Source organism: Gymnodraco acuticeps, unplaced genomic scaffold (genome assembly GCF_902827175.1).
Source record: "Gymnodraco acuticeps unplaced genomic scaffold, fGymAcu1.1, whole genome shotgun sequence".
In the NCBI taxonomy this organism is placed as follows: domain Eukaryota; kingdom Metazoa; phylum Chordata; class Actinopteri; order Perciformes; family Bathydraconidae; genus Gymnodraco; species Gymnodraco acuticeps.
This window is the reverse complement of record NW_022991667.1, coordinates 122,127-142,948: the sequence shown is the minus strand read 5'-3', so window position 1 is coordinate 142,948 and position 20,822 is coordinate 122,127. Positions and strand designations below refer to the sequence as shown.

Genomic DNA, 20,822 nt, shown 5'->3' with positions numbered 1-20,822 from the left:
CATCATGTTTAGTGATGAATTTCTCCTCTGGGAACATTTACCAACTGAAAAGTCGTTTAATGTGTTTGTCCCTGATTACTAAGTCTACAAACACAGTTCACAAAATGACCAAAACGTTTAACTCACAATAATTGAACTCAGTATGCTCTACCTGTATTCATCTGACAGCTACTTGATTGAACCATTGTTTCTAAAGAGTCACACTTCAAGACGGACCATAATATGAGTTCTGTTTATTATTTGTATTATTTTTGAATGTTTCGTTGTTATGTTTACCTTTGGCTTGTATATACGTGTACAACATCTCAGAAACTGCTTCTGCAAATGTTATTGTGTGTCTGTGCTTGTCCCCCTAAAATAAACGAATACATTGAAAACAATATTTTTGTTCACTAATGAAACTGAATTGTCAAGAATCAGATCAATGCACCATAGAAGGCACAACATGTTTTTGTTAAGTGTTTTTTTTTAAAAATTTTTATTAATAAATGTTAACATCTTGAACCATTATGAACCAGGCTGTAAAATAATGAGCCCCCGTGAGTGGGCCCAACATGTTTGTAACAGGCAAGCTTTTTTATTCTTCAGGTTTTATGAACTACAGAACCTTCCATAGATATGCATTGTAAAACATTCACCACATAAGCAGTTTACTATGATAAAGTATGGACTACAAAATGATGATGTTGTTGCAATGTATTCACTGATAGGAACGCTACGATGTATTATTAATGAGTTGAGTGTTCGGTAGGAAGTGGAACTAATGACGAACGGACATCGACGGAACTATGTTACGGTTACACGTTCGTCCGCTGCTAAAATGTGTCCTCCGAGAAACACTTGCAGTTGACCGTGGTTTGTTATGAGAAGTCTAGAGTAAAGTTTTGCAGGCTATGGAAAAATAATTCCAGTGTCTCAACGAAAAGATCGCTCAAAGAGAATAAACAGGTAAGAAAAACGAAGGGTTACGTAAACATGTGTGTTTGCTAGCACCTCTCTCGATACTGTTAGCCTACCTTTGAGCTAAGGTTATTCAGTGTATTTTCTTATTAATGCAGCTACATGACAACGACGAATGTTTACTGTACTTCAGTATACGTAGCAATATTTTTTTAAGGAAATCCACGTCAATTAACAGCCCTATTGCCACGCTCTGGTACAATCACAGGTACTCTAAGCAAAGTCTAGCCTGCTTAATGTTAGTGTCACTTTTAAATGTAAAACGACTCGTTGTGCAAAATGTCTCCCATAGAAGTGAAGGGTATTATTGGTCCATCAACATGTCAGACCAATGTTGCAGCTGGTCGAGGTGAAGCTCATTTCAGCTATTCATCATCATATTTGTTAAGATCATTATATGTTTTCAAACTGTGAGTCTGTGAAAGTATAAGTGCTAATGTCTTGACTGTAGAAGCTAGTTTTAGGTCGGATCTTTAACAGAATTAACTCCAGTCTTCTTGCTCAGTTTCACAAACTGTCAGCAGCTACAGGACAGTTAGCTCACATTCGAGTCCTTGATCTTAACTACAAGGTTTCACTTAGGGACCATCAATATAGTTAGAGTGACACAAAACCAAAGTTATGTGCATGCTTGCTCTCTTATATAATATATATATATCTATCTATATGTCTTATGCTTACCTATTATGATTACTGATGTGTCATTAATTGATTTTACATGATGAAGATAATACATTTTTGTTCAATAGCTTCCATTTCATGTGACCCAGGGACTCAGAATTCAAATAGTATTACCGCAATGGAAAAATAAGACACACCTAATTTATTTTAGTGCTTTTATCTATTCTATATGCATATGAGGCATTACTAGTTTTCATTGTTTGTTTTTATATGGGGCTATCAAAAAAAATAACCGATTTGTCCCTAAAATGAACAGCACAGACACTTGGATAGACCTACTAGGATGTTTTGTGGTTTTTCCTAAGACTAATTTATTACCTGTGTATTAACTGTCTATTGAAACCATTATGTGTTATCCTCAGCAGAGCAATTGAGTCAGCACAGGATGGCATCCCCCCATGACCGCAGCCGTAAAGATGAAGATGAGGATGACCCCGTTGATCGGATGATATCCCGCACTGGCTGTGCAGAGCAACATTACGCTGTGCAGGAGTGCATGGCTGAACACCAGGACTGGCGCATCTGCAAAAGTCAGGTCCAGACTTTCAAAGACTGCATGATGAATTTCCAAATCGCCCGAAAAGAGCAGCTGATGAAGCAGCGGCAGAAAACCTTCCCTGAGTCTGCTCCGAGCTGAACACACTGGCTGGGCTGTGTTGAGGGCATGCAAATCAAAAGACTGTACCTAATCACAATATTGTTGATTAAAATAAAGTATGAGCAGCTACAAAAAAACAACGACTTGGACTTTCATGTTTGTGTGGTCGAGAGTGCTATGGATAAATAGAGCTAATAGAAGTAAAAGTGAGATTATGCCAAAGAAAGGTTTGAGGACATCTAATAACTTTATTTTAAATGTTTTATCCAGCAGGGAGTACAGGGAAGTTCTTTTTTTTTAATTGTCACTTTAATAAGCAGAAAAAGTTTAACATATCCTTTCATTATAATTGGATACAAACACACTGTCTGCTGTCACAAGAGTCCACAATGGCACAATAGTAGTATTATTTGAACAGACTGATTTAGGAATTAGTTGACACGAGTTATCATAAAGTTTGTCATATTGTGTGAAGATTAAAGTATAAGTGCAGTGTTACTGCAACATCATCTCAATGGTAAAGAAATCATGTCCAAAACACAGCAACTTGTATGTTTGAGTATAAAACAAGCTTAATGAGAATAAGCTGCAAACCTGCTCTTAATGACTTCCTTAGCTAGTTTTGTCTCAAGAGATCAATGAAGGAAGTATATCTTCCCCTATACACAGGACAGACGTGCAGTCATGTGTTTGCTGCTTTGAGATTGCAGCATTACATTAGAGCTGTTGCTCAACAATCATTAAGAGACCATCAGGTAGGCCACATTCACAGATTTCTTTCAGCATTTGTACATTTTTTAATTGACTGAGAATGTCTTATATACTGCAATGTTTTAATTTGCTAATTGAACCAGCATGCACATGTGGTTTATAACTTCTATAGACGTCTAATGTACAATATTTATTTGTTCTTTAGACAGGAGACCTTTTCAGCAGAGTTCGTCCGGTGTGGAGATCTACTATGTCTTTTCTCAGGACTGTTTTAAATGTCTCTAACATCATCATTCATCCTCCAGGCTTCTATATCATTGGGTTTGAGACGTTTCCCTTCATCAGTGTCTACTTTATCTTTCTATCGTTTGTTTATGTGGTCACAGTGCTTGCCAATTGTTTGGTGATCTATGTAATTTGCTTTAATCGTTCTTTACACACTCCAAAATTGCTGGCTGTGGTAAACCTCGCAGTAATTGATGTTATCCTGAACACGTGCACTATTCCCAGCATGATAAAGATATTCCTTGTTAAAGACAACTTTATTCCATTTAACCTCTGTTTGTTACAAATGTTCGTCTACTACGCTTTTATATCTTTGGAGTCATATGCACTTGCTATACTTGCCTATGACAGGTTGATTGCAATATGTTTCCCTCTGCGTCACAACTCGATCAACACAATGCAAAGCATGTCATGGATTGTCGGCGTGACTTGGTTTTTTGGTCTGGGAGTAACATTATTTACAACAAGTCTAATGTCTCGACTGTCTTTTTGTAATTCTGTCAGAGTGTTTAGCTATTTCTGTGACTATGCGCCTGTGTTCAGACTCGCCTGTAATGATTATTCAATGCAGTGGGCTTCAGCTTCCTTCCTTACTATTTTGATACTTGCAGTACCCTTTACTTTTATTCTCCTGTCTTATGTGAGCATTCTGGCGACTGTATTCATGATGAAATCTTTAGACAGTCGGGTGAAAGCTCTGGCCACTTGTGTGGAGCATATCATCCTTGTTGCTGTGTTTTACATTCCTATTCTTACCATATTTTGCGTTGGGTTTTATCTGGGTCTGATCGACCCAGACCAGCGTGTGCTGAGTCTGTCGTTGGCCTCTTGCATCCCACCTTGTGTCAATCCTCTCATATATTCTTTGAAAACCAGAGAGATCAAAATCAGAGTTCTGGCATTGGTAAGAAGAAATACAATTGGCACACAACCAACAAACCCCCCAAAAAACAATCCTTTTAGGGTTGATAAAACACAGCACTAAATAAAAAAGGACCAATTGGCAGTAGTAAGTCAATTGATTTACTAGTATGCTGTTGCTGGTATCTCTAATATTACTTAGCTAATCTGTACTTAATTCAAATTGACATTTCTATCATAACACTTTTTCGTTATATCTACCGTCTGCATTTCACAGTTTTAAAAAAATCTACGGAAAACAGCATGAGCAGCAGCCTTGAGGCTCTGTTGCTCCTCATCACTAAAGCAGGTTATGGGCAGACAGCATGAGGCTCAACTCTAAAGGATCATTGTTTTGTTTTCAGGTTTTGTGTTGTGATGTGCTATATATTTTGAGAACCTTTAAATATTTGGTGTTCATGTTGTTTGTAATTACTCATTGTCAGAACTTTCTCAAATTTGAATGTACTTCAACTGCTTAGATATCTTATTTGTGACTGATAAAACTGAATATTGTTTTATTGTGTTTATTTATACCAACAATGAAGTTTAAAAGTGAAGTAATTCATCTTCCACGTATACATGATTTAGAAATCTGTAAAAAACGTATCAAGCATTAAACATGTGGACTTCATGTGCCTGTGTACTTCATTACTGTTCAAATCATTGATTATCGGTTTAACTTTGTTGTTTTGCAAATCTAGTAAATCTAACGTGCTGAAAGAAAACCCGATTACAGACTTTGTTTAAAGATGAAGAAAATAAAATGGCCGTGCAGATTAATGTGAGATTCACTGACTACTTCACAGATTGAGTAACCCCGGTGAACCTTCACCATGAAAACTGGCTTGTACCATATCATTAAATTACAAGGTTTGAATATACTCTATCACACTAAACACTTTACTGCTAAAATAATAGCTAATGATTCAGAGAACAACTATATATAAACTCCAAAACACTATTGAATGAATGAGCTCTTAATACCATCTTTACAATTAAATTGCACACGCTGTAGAACATAATGTTTCAAGTAAAACATTTTTATGAAATAAAGTATTTTATTGAATTGATTTGAATTCAACCGTAGCATCGCAGTTCTAGTCACACATGCCAAAGGAGCATGACAAGGCCAACAACAAGACCGAAGGTGACACATCATATCTGGAGTTTTAGTGTTAATAGGAGTAAGCAGCCTAAGACTTTTAGGCAGTGTAGAAAGACCAAGACAACCGACCTGGCTGCTGGCCTGGAAAAAGGTACTTTAAAGGAAATGGCCGCTTTCTAAAAACACCATTGAGTAATGGGACCTTTAACCTCCATGCTGTATTGTATTTATTCGCATTAGTAACAATAACAACTCAGATTAATTAGTTTGAAGTTTGCACAGTAAAAGGTTTGCTTGTTAAAGACAAGGTCATTAACAGAAACTCTCTGGTGACGGCATCACACATTAGGCTCATTAAAACCATGGCCTGTTTAAGAAAGTCAGCATAATGCATGTTGTTTCCAAACTTTCTGAAAGTTGTTTTGTCTCAATAATGTATTGAAAAAGTACATTTACAGAAATCTAAATAAGCAAATGATTACACAATAATGCTTATTACATGTTTGTGACCAAATAAATCAGTGACTCAAGTGTGGTTGGTCCTGAATTCTCCATCTACTCACAAGAGGTACTTCTCATCAGTGAGGGCAATAAAGTGCTTGTGAACTGAGCTTAATAAGTTTAATGGAAAGAAAAAGTAATGCCGTGATCTCTGTGGAACAAATTAATATCATTAAAAGGCTTCTTCTTCTCAGTATCACTAGAAAGCTTTATCTCGGGAGATCAATAAGGAAAGTATATATTCCACTGTATGAGGGGTCGGACAGTTAGAGTCAGAGTTACTATTGATCCAGGGCTTCAGGTAAGCTTCATGATTAACTATCACATAACTACTTTGAACACTGTTAGGTTGAATTGTATTAATGAAAATGGCATTATAATTATGCATATGAGGCTTTTCAACGTCTACGTGTGTGATGTGATTTAATTCCTCTTTATCAGACCAGAGCCATCCTCCTTCACAGGCTGCGGAGATCTACTATGTATTTTCTCAGGACTGTTTTAAATGTCTCTAACATCATCATTCATCCTCCAGGCTTCTATATCATTGGGTTTGAGACGTTTCCCTTCATCAGTGTCTACTTTATCTTTCTATCGTTTGTTTATGTGGTCACAGTGCTTGCCAATTGTTTGGTGATCTATGTAATTTGCTTTAATCGTTCTTTACACACTCCAAAATTGCTGGCTGTGGTAAACCTCGCAGTAATTGATGTTATCCTGAACACGTGCACTATTCCCAGCATGATAAAGATATTCCTTGTTAAAGACAACTTTATTCCATTTAACCTCTGTTTGTTACAAATGTATGTCTACTACGCTTTTATATCTTTGGAGTCATATGCACTTGCTATACTTGCCTATGACCGGTTGATTGCAATATGTTTCCCTCTGCGTCACAACTCGATCAACACAATGCAAAGCATGTCATGGATTGTCGGCGTGACTTGGTTTTTTGGTCTGGGAGTAACATTATTTACAACAAGTCTAATGTCTCGACTGTCTTTTTGTAATTCTGTCAGAGTGTTTAGCTATTTCTGTGACTATGCGCCTGTGTTCAGACTCGCCTGTAATGATTATTCAATGCAGTGGGCTTCAGTTTCCTTCCTTACTATTTTGATACTTGCAGTACCCTTTACTTTTATTCTCCTGTCTTATGTGAGCATTCTGGCGACTGTATTCATGATGAAATCTTTAGACAGTCGGGTGAAAGCTCTGGCCACTTGTGTGGAGCATATCATCCTTGTTGCTGTGTTTTACATTCCTATTCTTACCATATTTTGCGTTGGGTTTTATCTGGGTCTGATCGACCCAGACCAGCGTGTGCTGAGTCTGTCGTTGGCCTCTTGCATCCCACCTTGTGTCAATCCTCTCATATATTCTTTGAAAACCAGAGAGATCAAAATCAGAGTTCTGGCATTGGTAAGAAGAAATACAATTGGCACACAACCAACAAACCCCCCAAAAACAATCCTTTTAGGGTTGATAAAACACAGCACTAAATAAAAAAGGACCAATTGGCAGTAGTAAGTCAATTGATTTACTAGTATGCTGTTGCTGGTATCTCTAATATTACTTAGCTAATCTGTACTTAATTCAAATTGACATTTCTATCATAACACTTTTTGTTAAATCTACTGTATGCATTTCACAGTGTTAAAAAAAGGAACCGATAAGAGCATGACAAAATAGAGCAGCAGCCTCATCATTGTTTTGTTTTGTTTGCAGGTTTTGTGTTGTGATGTGCTATATATTTTGAGAACCTTTAAATATTTGGTGTTGATGTTGTTTGGAATTACTCATTGTCAGAACTTTCTCAAATTTGAATGTACTTCAACTGCTTAGATATCTTATTTGTGACTGATAAAACTGAATATTGTTTTATTGTGTTTATTTATACCAACAATGAAGTTTAAAAGTGAAGTAATTCATCTTCCACGTATACATGATTTAGAAATCTGTAAAAAACGTATCAAGCATTAAACATGTGGACTTCATGTGCCTGTGTACTTCATTACTGTTCAAATCATTGATTATCGGTTTAACTTTGTTGTTTTGCAAATCTAGTAAATCTAACGTGCTGAAAGAAAACCCGATTACAGACCTTTGTTTAAAGATGAAGAAAATAAAATGGCCGTGCAGATTAATGTGAGATTCACTGACTACTTCACAGATTGAGTAACCCCGGTGAACCTTCACCATGAAAACTGGCTTGTACCATATCATTAAATTACCGGTTTTGATTATACTCTATCACACTAAACACTTTACTGCTAAAATAATAGCTAATGATTCAGAGAACAACTATATATAAACTCCAAAACACTATTGAATGAATGAGCTCTTAATACCATCTTTACAATTAAATATTATTCACTTGCACACGCTGTAGAACATAATGTTTCAAGTAAAACATTTTATGAAATAAAGTATTTTATTGAATTGATTTGAATTCAACCGTAGCATCGCAGTTCTAGTCACACATGCCAAAGGAGCATGACAAGGCCAACAACAAGACCGAAGGTGACACATCATATCTGGAGTTTTAGTGTTAATAGGAGTAAGCAGCCTAAGACTTTTAGGCAGTGTAGAAAGACCAAGACAACCGACCTGGCTGCTGGCCTGGAAAAAGGTACTTTAAAGGAAATGGCCGCTTTCTAAAAACACCATTGAGTAATGGGACCTTTAACCTCCATGCTGTATTGTGTTTATTCGCATTAGTAACAATAACAACTCAGATTAATTAGTTTGAAGTTTGCACAGTAAAAGGTTTGCTTGTTAAAGACAAGGTCATTAACAGAAACTCTCTGGTGACGGCATCACACATTAGGCTCATTAAAACCATGGCCTGTTTAAGAAAGTCAGCATAATGCATGTTGTTTCCAAACTTTCTGAAAGTTGTTTTGTCTCAATAATGTATTGAAAAAGTACATTTACAGAAATCTAAATAAGCAAATGATTACACAATAATGCTTATTACATGTTTGTGACCAAATAAATCAGTAACTCAAGTGTGGTTGGTCCTGAATTCTCCATCTACTCACAAGAGGTACTTCTCATCAGTGAGGGCAATAACGTGCTTGTGAACTGAGCTTAATAAGTTTAATGGAAAGAAAAAGTAATGCCGTGATCTCTGTGGAACAAATTAATATCATTAAAAGGCTTCTTCTTCTCAGTATCACTAGAAAGCTTTATCTCTGGAGATCAATAAGGAAAGTATATATTCCACTGTATGAGGGGTCGGACAGTTAGAGTCAGAGTTACTATTGATCCAGGGCTTCAGGTAAGCTTCATGATTAACTATCACATAACTACTTTGAACACTGTTAGGTTGAATTGTATTAATGAAAATGGCATGATAATTATGCATATGAGGCTTTTCAACGTCTACGTGTGTGATGTGATTTAATTCCTCTTTATCAGACCAGAGAGCCATCCTCCTTCACAGGCTGCGGAGATCTACTATGTATTTTCTCAGGACTGTTTTAAATGACTCTAACATCATCATTCATCCTCCAGGCTTCTATATCATTGGGTTTGAGACGTTTCCCTTCATCAGTGTCTACTTTATCTTTCTATCGTTTGTTTATGTGGTCACAGTGCTGTTCAATTGTTTGGTGATCTATGTAATTTGCTTTAATCGTTCTTTACACACTCCAAAATTGCTGGCTGTGGTAAACCTCGCAGTAATTGATGTTATCCTGAACACGTGCACTATTCCCAGCATGATAAAGATATTCCTTGTTAAAGACAACTTTATTCCATTTAACCTCTGTATGTTACAAATGTATGTCTACTACGCTTTTATATCTTTGGAGTCATATGCACTTGCTATACTTGCCTATGACAGGTTGATTGCAATATGTTTCCCTCTGCGTCACAACTCGATCAACACAATGCAAAGCATGTCATGGATTGTCGGCGTGACTTGGTTTTTTGGTCTGGGAGTAATATTATTTACAACAAGTCTAATGTCTCGACTGTCTTTTTGTAATTCTGTCATAGTGTTTAGCTATTTCTGTGACTATGCGCCTGTGTTCAGACTCGCCTGTAATGATTATTCAATGCAGTGGGCTTCAGCTTCCTTCCTTACTATTTTGATACTTGCAGTACCCTTTACTTTTATTCTCCTGTCTTATGTGAGCATTCTGGCGACTGTATTCATGATGAAATCTTTAGACAGTCGGGTGAAAGCTCTGGCCACTTGTGTGGAGCATATCATTGTTGTTGCTGTGTTTTACATTCCTATTCTTACCATATTTTGCGTTGGGTTTTATCTGGGTCTGATCGACCCAGACCAGCGTGTGCTGAGTCTGTCGTTGGCCTCTTGCATTCCACCTTGTGTCAATCCTCTCATATATTCTTTGAAAACCAAAGAGATCAAAATCAGAGTTCTGGCATTGGTAAGAAGAAATACAATTGGCACAGACCAACGTAAGAGCAAACCTTAGAAAGGTGATAAAATGTCTCGGTAGAAGCTTGTCAATTCTAGACCTGGGACTCAATTTTAATACCTGAGAGCGTTGGCACCAGAGTTTAAACGATTCAATTGACACACATTAATTTCATTTCCGGCTTTAACAATCTGTCCTCTACCTTTCTAACACTTTAGTTATCAAAATATAAGTTCAATATTATTCAATACAAATACTTTGAAAGAGTTTTTACATTGGGCCCAACCTAAAATATATACATATTTTACTTTAAATGTATTTCATTTACTTATTTATATTTCATGCAATAAATGTATGTACTTTTAATACCTGTGTGGTCTATAAATATAAATCTTTGATGAGAAATAAAATGATTTCTTGCAATAAGTTCTTAGTGAAATGGATACTGTTGGACTCGGTACTACTTGGACTACTACCACAAGTACAATCAAGTACTTTTACTGTGTACGTTTTGAGTAATCCTTTGTCAAACTCCACCCATGAGCATGTTTTCTGCCATCTTTGATGAGAGATAAAAAGGAATTTTTGCAATAAGTTCTTAATAAAATTGGTACTGTTGGATTCAGTACAATAGTCCTGTCTGTATGTAAAGTTCTTCTAATGCACCTTTTTAAGACTCCAAAACACGCATTTGTACTGTATGTGTTTGGAGAAATGACACAACAAATGGCCCAGATTTGTACAATAGAAACTTGAAATCTTGTAATTTAGGAAACAATTCACACTGGCTGCCATGTGATATAGGCTTTGTTTTGCAATATTTATTCAACGGTCACTTCTTAGTTAAACAAATCTCAAATATAGATTTTAAATATATCAAATTGAGCATACATGAAAACTATTTCACAGCAACCACATCCCCTGCTTTTTGGAAAAGTCTGGAGTCCCAGTCCCCAGCTGGTGCTTTTTTTGTTGTAATATAGGACATACAGCAACCACAACCCCCACCATTTGGACAAATAAAATCCTTTACTGTTCATGCACATACATTATTTTGTACACAGAGAGCAATCCCAGTCCCCAACTTGTGCCTCTTTAAGACACTTTTGGTCCATCTGCAGGCACTGTGTATGGCACCATCGCGAACAGCTGTCACACTGAATCTGCAATAGAAGGAGTGGAGACAAATGAGAGTAAAGCCCTGCTTATAACAGCTTCGAGCAATGGTCAACTGCATCCCTGAAGTGTTTGTATTTAGTTTCTGCTTTCATTTAATGCTTTTCTACAAATCTAAATTGTGAAATATCTGAAGTCTCAATATTAATTAAACCTTACCCAGTCAGTGTGGGTTTGATGTGTCACTGAGCCGGGTGGTTTTATGGCGGCGCACATGGCACAGTTGACTTCTTTGTCAAACACTGATGAAAAAAAAAATGCTAATGTTACATCTCAAGTACAACAATATCACAATTGAATTAAAATTTTGAAAATGTAGCACGCACCTGATGCTGTCAGTATTTCCAGGGCTAAGACTTTTCTTTGATGCGCCATCTCCCTTGTTGTGGTCCCAAAGGTCATTTTTGGTGTTTTTGGAAACACTTCCATGACCTTCTTTGCCATCTTAAAGTGATACACCATGTTATGTTCTTAAAATAACTATCCAACTACCCCAAATGTGTTTTTGTGAAAGGCAGTAAAACAGACTTAATCCTAAAAGCTGAAAGAATGTTGTATTAGCAAAAAGCATACTGTATATGAAAATAAGTATTCCACTTACCATGCAGACAACTACCCCACAGCTATTGCCATCCTGCTGTACTGGGTGTTTCATCACTCCTCCCTTCCATGTTATGTCTACCCAGTCCGTCTTACTGCAGCAGGTCCTCCTCATTTTGAAGTAATCACTGCGTGAGATAAGGTATATTATTAACGTACAATGCATACTGTATAAATTCAATACTCGCATAATAAAATAAATCCTTGTCACATTGTGTCTCAGCAGTCGAGTAACACAATTTGAACTGATGTTAATGCATGTTTCCCAAATGTATATTTTAAGAAATAACATGCAGACACCTACAGTAGTCTGATATAAAACTGAATTGACAATTGTTCACTCTAAGGACAGGTTGTTTATTCAGTGGATTGGGTGTTACGGTATAATCGGTATGGACCAAATAAAACATGCACACATTTTTCACACATTATATGTTCTGGTGTAGTAGAACATAAACAAATTTTAAAAAAAAGGGCTGGTTGTGGCAATAGAGCTGATCCATCTATTCCCACATACATATAACAATAAATATAAACATTATATATGAGGGAATAGAATGAAATAAATATTTTTGAAAAACAGGTGAAATTGGATGCAGTTAGTACCTGAATTTTTTGGCAGCATTGTCTGACTCTGCCTGCACTGCAGAGTTGCGTGCAGGATCTGCCAAATACATTGTGCTTTCTTCAGCATTGATGTACTGTGGACACAGAAAAAGAAATATATATTTAGGAAATAAACACAACATCTCCAAAAGCTGATCAAGAAATATACAATTATATGATATAGACACTACTAACCAGAAATGTCCAGTGTATATTTCCCACATTTACAAAGGACACAATGGCTCCATAGCTGTCAAACTGTATCTGTAATACATAAGAACAAAACAACTTCCATTTCCCATCAGGCTGTATTTTTTTTCTTTATACAGTAGAGTCAAATAGCTATATAGTATGTTTATATTTAGACAAAGACATAATGAAAACCTTTGTAGTTATCCTCAATAGAAACACAAGTTACCTTTGACAAAGTGTGCTTCCTGACCTCTTCTCTTTTCCTGAAGAGGATCACACCAGCTGTGTAGTGGTTGAGAATATAAATCCTTGTCCCCAGTTTACATTTATTTGCATGTATATGGAAAAGGCACTCGATAATCTGGAGAGAATGTCGACAAGCAGACATTAATAAGAAATACAATTATATTAAATAATAATGTAGTTGACAGGTGTTAAGCTTTGTTGATACAAACAGAAAATTATAACAGTGAGTGACCACATTTAACTACTTCTTCTAGCAACTGTGGATGCCTTTTAAGATTCACTTTTTAAAACTATTTTATACATTTTAGGCCTTGGGTGCTAACAAGACTTTAGTGGTGTGTCATGAAGCTAGTGTTACATGAAGTTAGCATCACATGAATATTGGATTCATGTGTAGTGAAGAGACTTGGTACTGTATGAGCACTGGTTCTGTCCTATGATATGGATGAAATACCTTGCCTGTAAGCCACTGGTGTGGTCTAAGGGTCCGTATGTCAGAGTGATAGATGGTGAAACTGTTTCCTCTTATTTGCGTGGGGACTACAGACACCACCACCTCAGTGTCCTTTTTTTCCCACAACGCAGTCAGCTGGGGGTAACAAAAATACTATATCATTTTTATGTCCCAAAGCTTGATTGTTAACAGAGCATGAGATACACATTGTAAATTGAAATGTATTATTTTATAACGTTCCTTTAGCATTCCTTAAACATTAAAATCTGCATTTTAACTTTTTAGTTAATCAATTATTTAAACATTTGTATCTGGTCCCTCTGATGAACTCCCTGATGATGTGTCCTTACAGTTTCTTACCTCTGATGAAGCATCCAATTTACCTCCCTGTGCGTCATCCTCAGCATGCTCCGTCATTTCTGAAGATTGACCTTGTCTTGCCTTGTCTTTTGGATCCTGCATATAAGCCGAAACATCAACATTGCCTTTCACATTGTCCAATATGTGTTGTTAGTGCATGTCATAGTTAACCCTCTGGAGTCTAAGGGTATTTTCTCGATTTTTAGATGTTTTCTTAAATCACCTTTTAAATGTATTTCTTCTAACATGGCACCCCATGTGTTAAATATCAGAATGTTCAGGACAATCTCTGGTATTGCTATATATGCAAATTACTCACCTTAGAGCACTGTTTGATGAGATAAGTAGCTCAAAAGCTTAAAATTTGACATCCGATTTTCGGAAAATCTTCAAAACTTTTGTGAAAACACAAATTTACTCATGTGATCAAATTGTTTTGGTGTTTTAGATTAGGTTACCAAAGTCTTAGGATCACAAAAGCAGTGAAATATTTGAATTACACTGTATATAAATGTGTTATTCATGTCTAAAATGAAAAAAATTAAATTCGAATTTTGAGTAAAATAGGTGTTTATCACTCTACTTTCACCACAGCAGGGGCTGAGATACATTAGGACTGAATAATGACTTCATATTACATACCAAGGTTCATGTGATGTGTACAAATACAAATTGAGCATTCAACCTTTTTTTCAACCAACAATTTATTATAAATATGTTTTTTTTCAAACCAACTATTTATATAAATATAAGAAACTGGAAAATCTAACTATTTACAATATTGAACATCAGAACTTTCAACCAACTATTCATTATAAATGTCAAGACAGTGTCAAGGTCTTTGTCTGTCTTCCAAGACAGTGGGTCTGGCTGCTGTGAAGATGGGGGTGATGGTGCATGGGCTGCTGTGTAGGTGGGGTGTACAAGTGCTATACGAGACCTCCACGAGACCTCCTTGCTGGCTGGGTTGAAGGTGATGGCTGTGGTGGAGCCTTTGTGCATCTTGACCTGGTGGCAGCCGCAGATGGAGGTGGAGGCAGCTGTAGTGATGCTGGTCTGCTGGTCCTTGGTGATTGCTCTGGTGAAGGCCCTTGAGCCACGGTAGATCTTGGCCTGGGGGCCGGCACAGATGGATGTTCTGGCTGCTGGATAAACGCCGCCTGTGGGCCACTAGGCCCAGACAGCTGTGAAACCTCTCTGTAAAACAAATTAAAATTTAGGACAATAATTACAACTCATTTCATTGAAATAAAGTTCAAGTAAAATGTTGCTCAAGCACAAATAACAATGCACACATAAAAATAAAGTTTGGGAGGTTGGAGAAGACACACACACACACACACACACACACACACACACACACACACACACACACACACACACAGGTATTTCCAGTTACTTTACATTCAGTATAAAATCACAGACACACATATACATAGACTACATCTGATTACAAAGTCTCATCTGATTACAAAGTCTCATCTGATTACAAAGTCTCATCTGTACAGGACGGTAAAAATAATAACAGGCACACGTAAATAAATCTATGACAAAGTCTCATCTGTACAGAACAGTATGATAAAATAATCGATGGCAAAAACATGTCACTGTAAATGTCTCCGTTGTGGGACGAAATGATTAATTTAATCCTCTACACATGTAATCTCACTTTTACACACCAAAATAACGTTAACACAGAGTAAACATTTGCTAATGCAGAGTCTATTTTGTCCAATAAAAAGTTCATGACTATCGATAAAAAATATATATCAATAAACCTATTGTTCATTTTCACATTGCCAGTACACTATTACTGTAATATTTACACTTACCCATGCCCAAATGGATCCTTGTTGTTGTCTTTGTATTATTCTTCTTCTTCAGAAGAGTCGAAGACTTCAGGTTCTGAGGCTCTATCTTCACTACTGCTAGCGAAAAAAATCTCTAGCGAAGTCGGCAACTGTAAAGGTTTTTTTAGCCATATTCTCTGTCTCTCTCTCTCTCCTCAAAGACGTAAACTGATGGGAGACACGTGGTTTATGTTTTGTTTACTTGGTGGGTAGGTCCTTAGTGATTTCTCGATGTCCATTGGTCATTTCAGACCATGATGGCTGCCGGCCGAGATTTCCTTGACGGACACACGACTCCACCAATCCACAGTGTAAAGTCAAGCTGCTTTGAGCGGCCATATTGGCTGCTGTGTTCTGGTTACAGTCTCACAGGAGATACCGCTGGAAAGCTACTCTTCCAGTGATTCCGCGGATATCTGAATCATATTTCTACTCCTTATAATCGAAAATATATGATTAATTACGTAAAATTATGCTCACCTGGAGGGTTAATCACTTAATCACACAATTTAAATTAATAGAAAATGATAGATTCCAAGCTGGTTTAGATGTATGTGTTTAAAATTCTTCCTGGCTTTGTTTAATAATGCTAAATGGGATTACCTGCGATGGAATATGTGCTTCAGTTTGACCTGGCGCTTGTTTCTTTAGTGGAGCTGGAGCTTTTGGTGTTTTTGTCTTCTGCATGAGCTGAGAAAAACAAAGTGTTAATAACACAAATAGAACATTTATGTCATTTTCAACAAACAGGATAACAATGGTTTGCTCTCCAAAATACATACATAGTTATTGTGCTGTCCACATGATGGGTCTGCAGTTAATAAGGAATATTGACAGGGTAAATGCACTCATAAATTACCTTTCATTCAATATTCTGCCATTTCACATTATTCAATGTTGTTTTCTTTTCACAACAAACATTTTCTTTGCCTGAAATAAATATATTATTTCATTAATTATTATTCATCAAAATTATGAAACCAACTAAATTCAGCATAGTTGCATCACAGTTTTGATTGGTGTATCAATATTATTAGCACACCTAATATAACTGATAATAATGACAAAATTACCTGCAGACTAACTGTTGGGAAAATACTGAATGTACTCTTTGAATATCAGAGTAGAACATGATGACAAAGAAGCCTAAGTAGCTGTGTACATGACAGGATGTATGATTACCTAGAAGAGCATCAAGACTGTTTTAGGCATATGATAGCTATGTGATTGACATGCTGATTCAGCCTCTATGGAGATAGACATATGAATAGCATGATCATTTCTGTCGTGAGCCTTAGCTAATCTAAACTAAACATTGTATACTGCTTTGAACCGGTATTCCTCCATCTTGTGACTGTGTAACAAGTCTGTCTACAAGTCTCTTGTATATAAAGCCTGTGAAGGACAATGTTCTGTGAACTATTTGTCCCATACAGCTCTGTATGTGATGACTACTTCCATTCTTGCAAGGATAATAAATACATGTATCCTGATTATTGAAACGCCAGGGGCGAGTGATATTTTCCTAACATAATCGATAGCAATGCTTAATGACTAGGGACAAATGTGATAACATAACAGCCATATATAAATAACAAACTATACCTTCTGCCCCCTCCTCAGAGAGTCGCCATATTCCCTTAGCAGGGTGCTCAAGGTGACTTTGTATGTATGTACAAAATCGTCCAGCCTGGTCAGACGTCTCTGTTGAAAACTGATCTTTTTGAGGTCCCACTGGCTTTTTTCATTATCCCTTGAGTTTTGTTGTCCTGTGTGTAATTCTGCAGTTGAACATATTAGTTACGGTACATCAAATGATATTGTTAACAATCACTTGGATTACATACTGTTTACATTGCAGTTTATAATATTGATTATAGAATAATGCAATGAAATTCAATATTACATCAAAGCTTTAGGTTTATTGTACCTGTGTGTTTTTTTTTTGCAGCACTTAATAAATGGGCCCTGTTCCATGGCGTCCAAGGTCACCTGACCAAACAGTAAACATGCCTTCTTATTTTATATTACATTACATTAACAAGCAGCTATAGAAACACGTGTAAAATAAAACTTACCCAAGAGTAGGCCAGACCACAGACCAGCCAGGGGAAGAAAGTACTTAAGCAAGGAAGGGATGGAAGTCGGGCAGAAGTATATGTTGTCATCACCAGATTTGTCAATAACTGTTTGTGTTAAGTCCTCAAAATGATGTTTGAAGGGCGTAGGTCCGATATCATTCTAGAAAAAACAATCCACAAATAAGTTTAGTTGCATTGCATTGACCTTTGGGTAATAGAAACATATGTAAACCATGTTAATATGTTTCCATTGTTTCTGGTCACACTGCTTCTGTGCTCTTTTCTATGCTGTGTTGGACTTGAAGGTAAACAAATCATTTTTTATGATATTTTTGAAATATGAAACAACTTCCAACATTCACATAATTATTACATACCACACAGTCTTGCTCCACAATGCTTGAATCGTCCAAGTCTGACTATGCTGAATTTGTCAGTAGTCTCTGGAGATTTTTGAAATGTTTTCCAACATTTCTGTCACTGTGGGAGCTGGAGAATACCACCACAGCACTGGTGACAACTTCATCCAGCTCTGACATTGTGGTGGCCTGTGTCATCAGTCCAAAAACATGCATAGCCAGGTGGTAATGTTTGGCGGCACTATAAGAAAAAGGTTGTACAATTATTATTATTACAAAGACTTTACAAATGAATGACTTCAGGAATCATTGTAGCACTGGGCAGAAATCACTTACTGTTTTCGACATAGGTCCTTAGCATTTTTCATCACATGACTGAGACAGCGATGCATGATTGGTAGCCCTATGCAATCATGCTTTGCCTGTCCAGTTACAATGCTGTGGTACCTGGAGAGAAGTTCCTGGAGGCTGACTCCACAGAAGTTATAGGCCATGGACTGCATAAGGACTGTAGAGCCATCACATATTAACATGACAGGCCTTTGTTTGGCTGTCCTTCCATGGAGTCTTATTACATCAGTCAGAAATGCCCCAAGGAAAAATGATATGGAGGCTGTTGTGTGGTCGTTGGTGATATAGGTGGCCACAGGGACAGGGGAGGATCCTTTGAATGGATTTCTCATAAACATAAAATGGTGAGGTTTTCCCTTTTGCACAATGCTCCCTGTCGCATCCAAATATACAATGTCTTCCCTGCACCTGTCATGGAAGAGGTCAACTGTTTTATTGGAGCATAGCATGACTCCTTTAGGGTGTGCTATAATTGTTTGAATGACTGCTTCCTCAGTCCCGAGCTCTTTCTCCATCATTTTTAGGAGGCTGATAATTTCATTGTTGTGTTTTCTCTGCTTCTTTCTTGCCTGCCAGGACAATGTTTTCATCACACCAGTTGATGGTACCTGGTCTCTGTTTCCAGAAGCCAACACAGTGTCATCCAGTTTATTTAGAGTATTAAGGTACACACTTCTGGGAAGTTTGCTGGTGAGGGCATTAGCAAGTGCATCCCTTTCATCTGCACGCACAGGCCGATGTTTCAGTTCTTCACAGTTGTGCCATGCTGTTTCACCACTGAAGGTCACAACTGCTTTAAGGGATGACTCATCCTCAATGTTAATATGGACCTCCACAGGGCAGTCATCAAATCGACAGTAGCCAAAACATGAAAAAAGTGACCCTTTCCTTTTTGACCCAACTGCTCGCACACTGTGAGATTTGAAGACAAAGCAACAGTGTGGGTGAACACTCCGGATGCCATTGGCCATGACTGAAGTCCAGTTTAAAGATTTAAATCGACACCTACTGTATGTTGTCTCATCCTCAGTTTTTTCCAGTCACTTTTAGTGACAAAAAAAAAAGTATTTGAAGGCAATTTAAATGAGTGTAAGAATTGCCCATCTTTTGAGTGTGATGAGGAGTCATATGTCCCTGATGAATTACACTGTAAAACACAATGAAAAAAATATTAGCGAAAGTGACCAAAGTTGGAATTACTCTTTACTGATGTGAATCAATATCTCTGAAATTGTTTATTTTGGACTAACTATAATTTCACTCCACACAGTAGTGTGCATGTTTCATAACACACTAACACTAACTACGTGCTAATATGCGATATTTACCTCTGAAACGTCTTCTGGTTCACTCGTCTGTGAATGCCTGTGTAACCGACGATGGGGTGGCAGGCACTGTGCGGTCACTGTCGATGGGGTGGCAGGCACTGCGGTCACTGTCGATGGGGTGGCAGGCCGTGTGGTCACTCTCTGTCGATGGGCTTGCAGGTGCTGCGGTCACCATCTGTGTCTTGTGTCTCATCTGCACATGACAAGGAGCAAATTAAATCCAAAAATTGAATTATTAATCGAATGATATTAAATATTATAGCACATCCAAATTAAAGTTGTTCACACAGGCAGACTGTACTGCATGTTTCTGGAACGATGAAGGTAAAAGCAAAGCAGAAATAAGAATCAGGATAGCGTAATATTTATAAAGAATTGAAATATAAATCTTTCTTTACCTTTTTCTGATGATTATAGGCATGATGAAGCCGTATCCTATTGGTCTTGTAATCGGAAATTCCAAGCTCCTGACACACCTCGCCCCAGAAAGTGGCTTTCTCATCACCTTCATCATTGTCTTTCGTTTTGGTTGTGGCTCGAAGCTTGTCAGTGACAGCCAAAAGGACTTATTTTGTTATTGTTATTTTTCTTGTCTGAAATTGAAATGTCAAAGTTCCGTCATTTCTTTGTAACAAAATATGAAATTTGAGAAATCATTGCATTTTTTTAATGCAATTACAATTGTGTGATAAATAAGAAACACTTGCCTTCCCAAACATTGAGAAAACCAAGACTCTGAAAAGACATAACAAGTTAAAATCTATTATTTATAGTTAGACTTTTCACTCAGTTTAGACTTTTTTAATTAATTAGCTTGATTCCCTGACTTCTGATTTGTTGCCTATGCTATGTCGATTTGCGCTGAAAGAAAAGAAGGATATATTCATAGGTGTCATTTAAGCTGGGGATGCTGGGTACATGTCCCCAGCTCTTTTTTTAAATGGGCAATTTTATCCCTACATTTTTTTAAAGTATAACTTTATAACCTGTAATAAACAAGAACACTGTTTTATTTAAACAAATAATACATGTACATCTTGAGAAAACAGTTTGTCCGTTGACAATTTTTTATGGGGATTCTTAA

General features: G+C 37.0%; 5 protein-coding genes across 7 annotated transcripts; 4 read left to right on the top strand and 1 right to left on the bottom strand.

The window, feature by feature from the left end:
- Positions 1 to 804: 804 nt before the first annotated feature.
- On the top strand, positions 805 to 2,379 carry LOC117534437 (cytochrome c oxidase assembly factor 4 homolog, mitochondrial). 2 transcript variants are annotated; one of them, XM_034198634.1, is made up of 2 exons: positions 805 to 948; positions 2,007 to 2,379. In XM_034198634.1, the coding sequence occupies exon 2, from the start codon at positions 2,027 to 2,029 to the stop codon at positions 2,276 to 2,278; it is 252 nt and encodes an 83-aa protein (XP_034054525.1). In that variant the 5' UTR covers positions 805 to 948; positions 2,007 to 2,026; the 3' UTR covers positions 2,279 to 2,379. The 2 variants fall into 2 exon arrangements, with proteins under 2 accessions (XP_034054525.1, XP_034054524.1); XM_034198633.1 differs by having other exon boundaries at positions 2,004 to 2,379.
- A 236-nt stretch (positions 2,380 to 2,615) lies between these two features.
- LOC117534436 (olfactory receptor 2AT4-like) lies at positions 2,616 to 4,351 on the top strand. The gene has a single exon (XM_034198632.1). It carries the CDS (start codon positions 3,201 to 3,203, stop codon positions 4,218 to 4,220), a length of 1,020 nt encoding a protein of 339 aa, XP_034054523.1. The 5' UTR covers positions 2,616 to 3,200; the 3' UTR covers positions 4,221 to 4,351.
- Positions 4,352 to 6,224: 1,873 nt separating this feature from the next.
- On the top strand, positions 6,225 to 7,247 carry LOC117534449 (olfactory receptor 2AT4-like). The gene has a single exon (XM_034198645.1). It carries the CDS (start codon positions 6,225 to 6,227, stop codon positions 7,245 to 7,247), a length of 1,023 nt encoding a protein of 340 aa, XP_034054536.1.
- Positions 7,248 to 9,205: 1,958 nt separating this feature from the next.
- Positions 9,206 to 17,615, top strand: LOC117534448 (olfactory receptor 2AT4-like). Its single transcript, XM_034198644.1, has 3 exons — positions 9,206 to 10,144; positions 17,407 to 17,424; positions 17,571 to 17,615. Exons 1-3 carry the CDS (start codon positions 9,206 to 9,208, stop codon positions 17,613 to 17,615), a joined length of 1,002 nt encoding a protein of 333 aa, XP_034054535.1.
- On the bottom strand, positions 11,162 to 19,387 carry LOC117534432. Of its 2 annotated transcripts, XM_034198626.1 has the most exons (16): positions 18,396 to 19,386; positions 18,078 to 18,300; positions 17,698 to 17,860; positions 17,550 to 17,611; positions 17,225 to 17,400; positions 16,479 to 16,549; positions 16,223 to 16,309; positions 13,770 to 13,865; positions 13,410 to 13,544; positions 12,936 to 13,070; positions 12,713 to 12,781; positions 12,518 to 12,612; positions 11,913 to 12,039; positions 11,638 to 11,755; positions 11,471 to 11,553; positions 11,162 to 11,298 (listed from the first exon to the last, which is right to left on the bottom strand). In XM_034198626.1, exons 7-16 carry the CDS (start codon positions 16,304 to 16,306, stop codon positions 11,185 to 11,187), a joined length of 1,056 nt encoding a protein of 351 aa, XP_034054517.1. In that variant the 5' UTR covers positions 16,307 to 16,309; positions 16,479 to 16,549; positions 17,225 to 17,400; positions 17,550 to 17,611; positions 17,698 to 17,860; positions 18,078 to 18,300; positions 18,396 to 19,386; the 3' UTR covers positions 11,162 to 11,184. The 2 variants fall into 2 exon arrangements, 1 of the variants encoding a protein (XP_034054517.1); XR_004567200.1 differs by lacking the exons at positions 11,162 to 11,298; positions 11,471 to 11,553; positions 11,638 to 11,755; ... (4 more) ...; positions 13,410 to 13,544; positions 13,770 to 13,865 and having other exon boundaries at positions 16,296 to 16,309; positions 18,396 to 19,387.
- Positions 19,388 to 20,822: the final 1,435 nt, after the last annotated feature.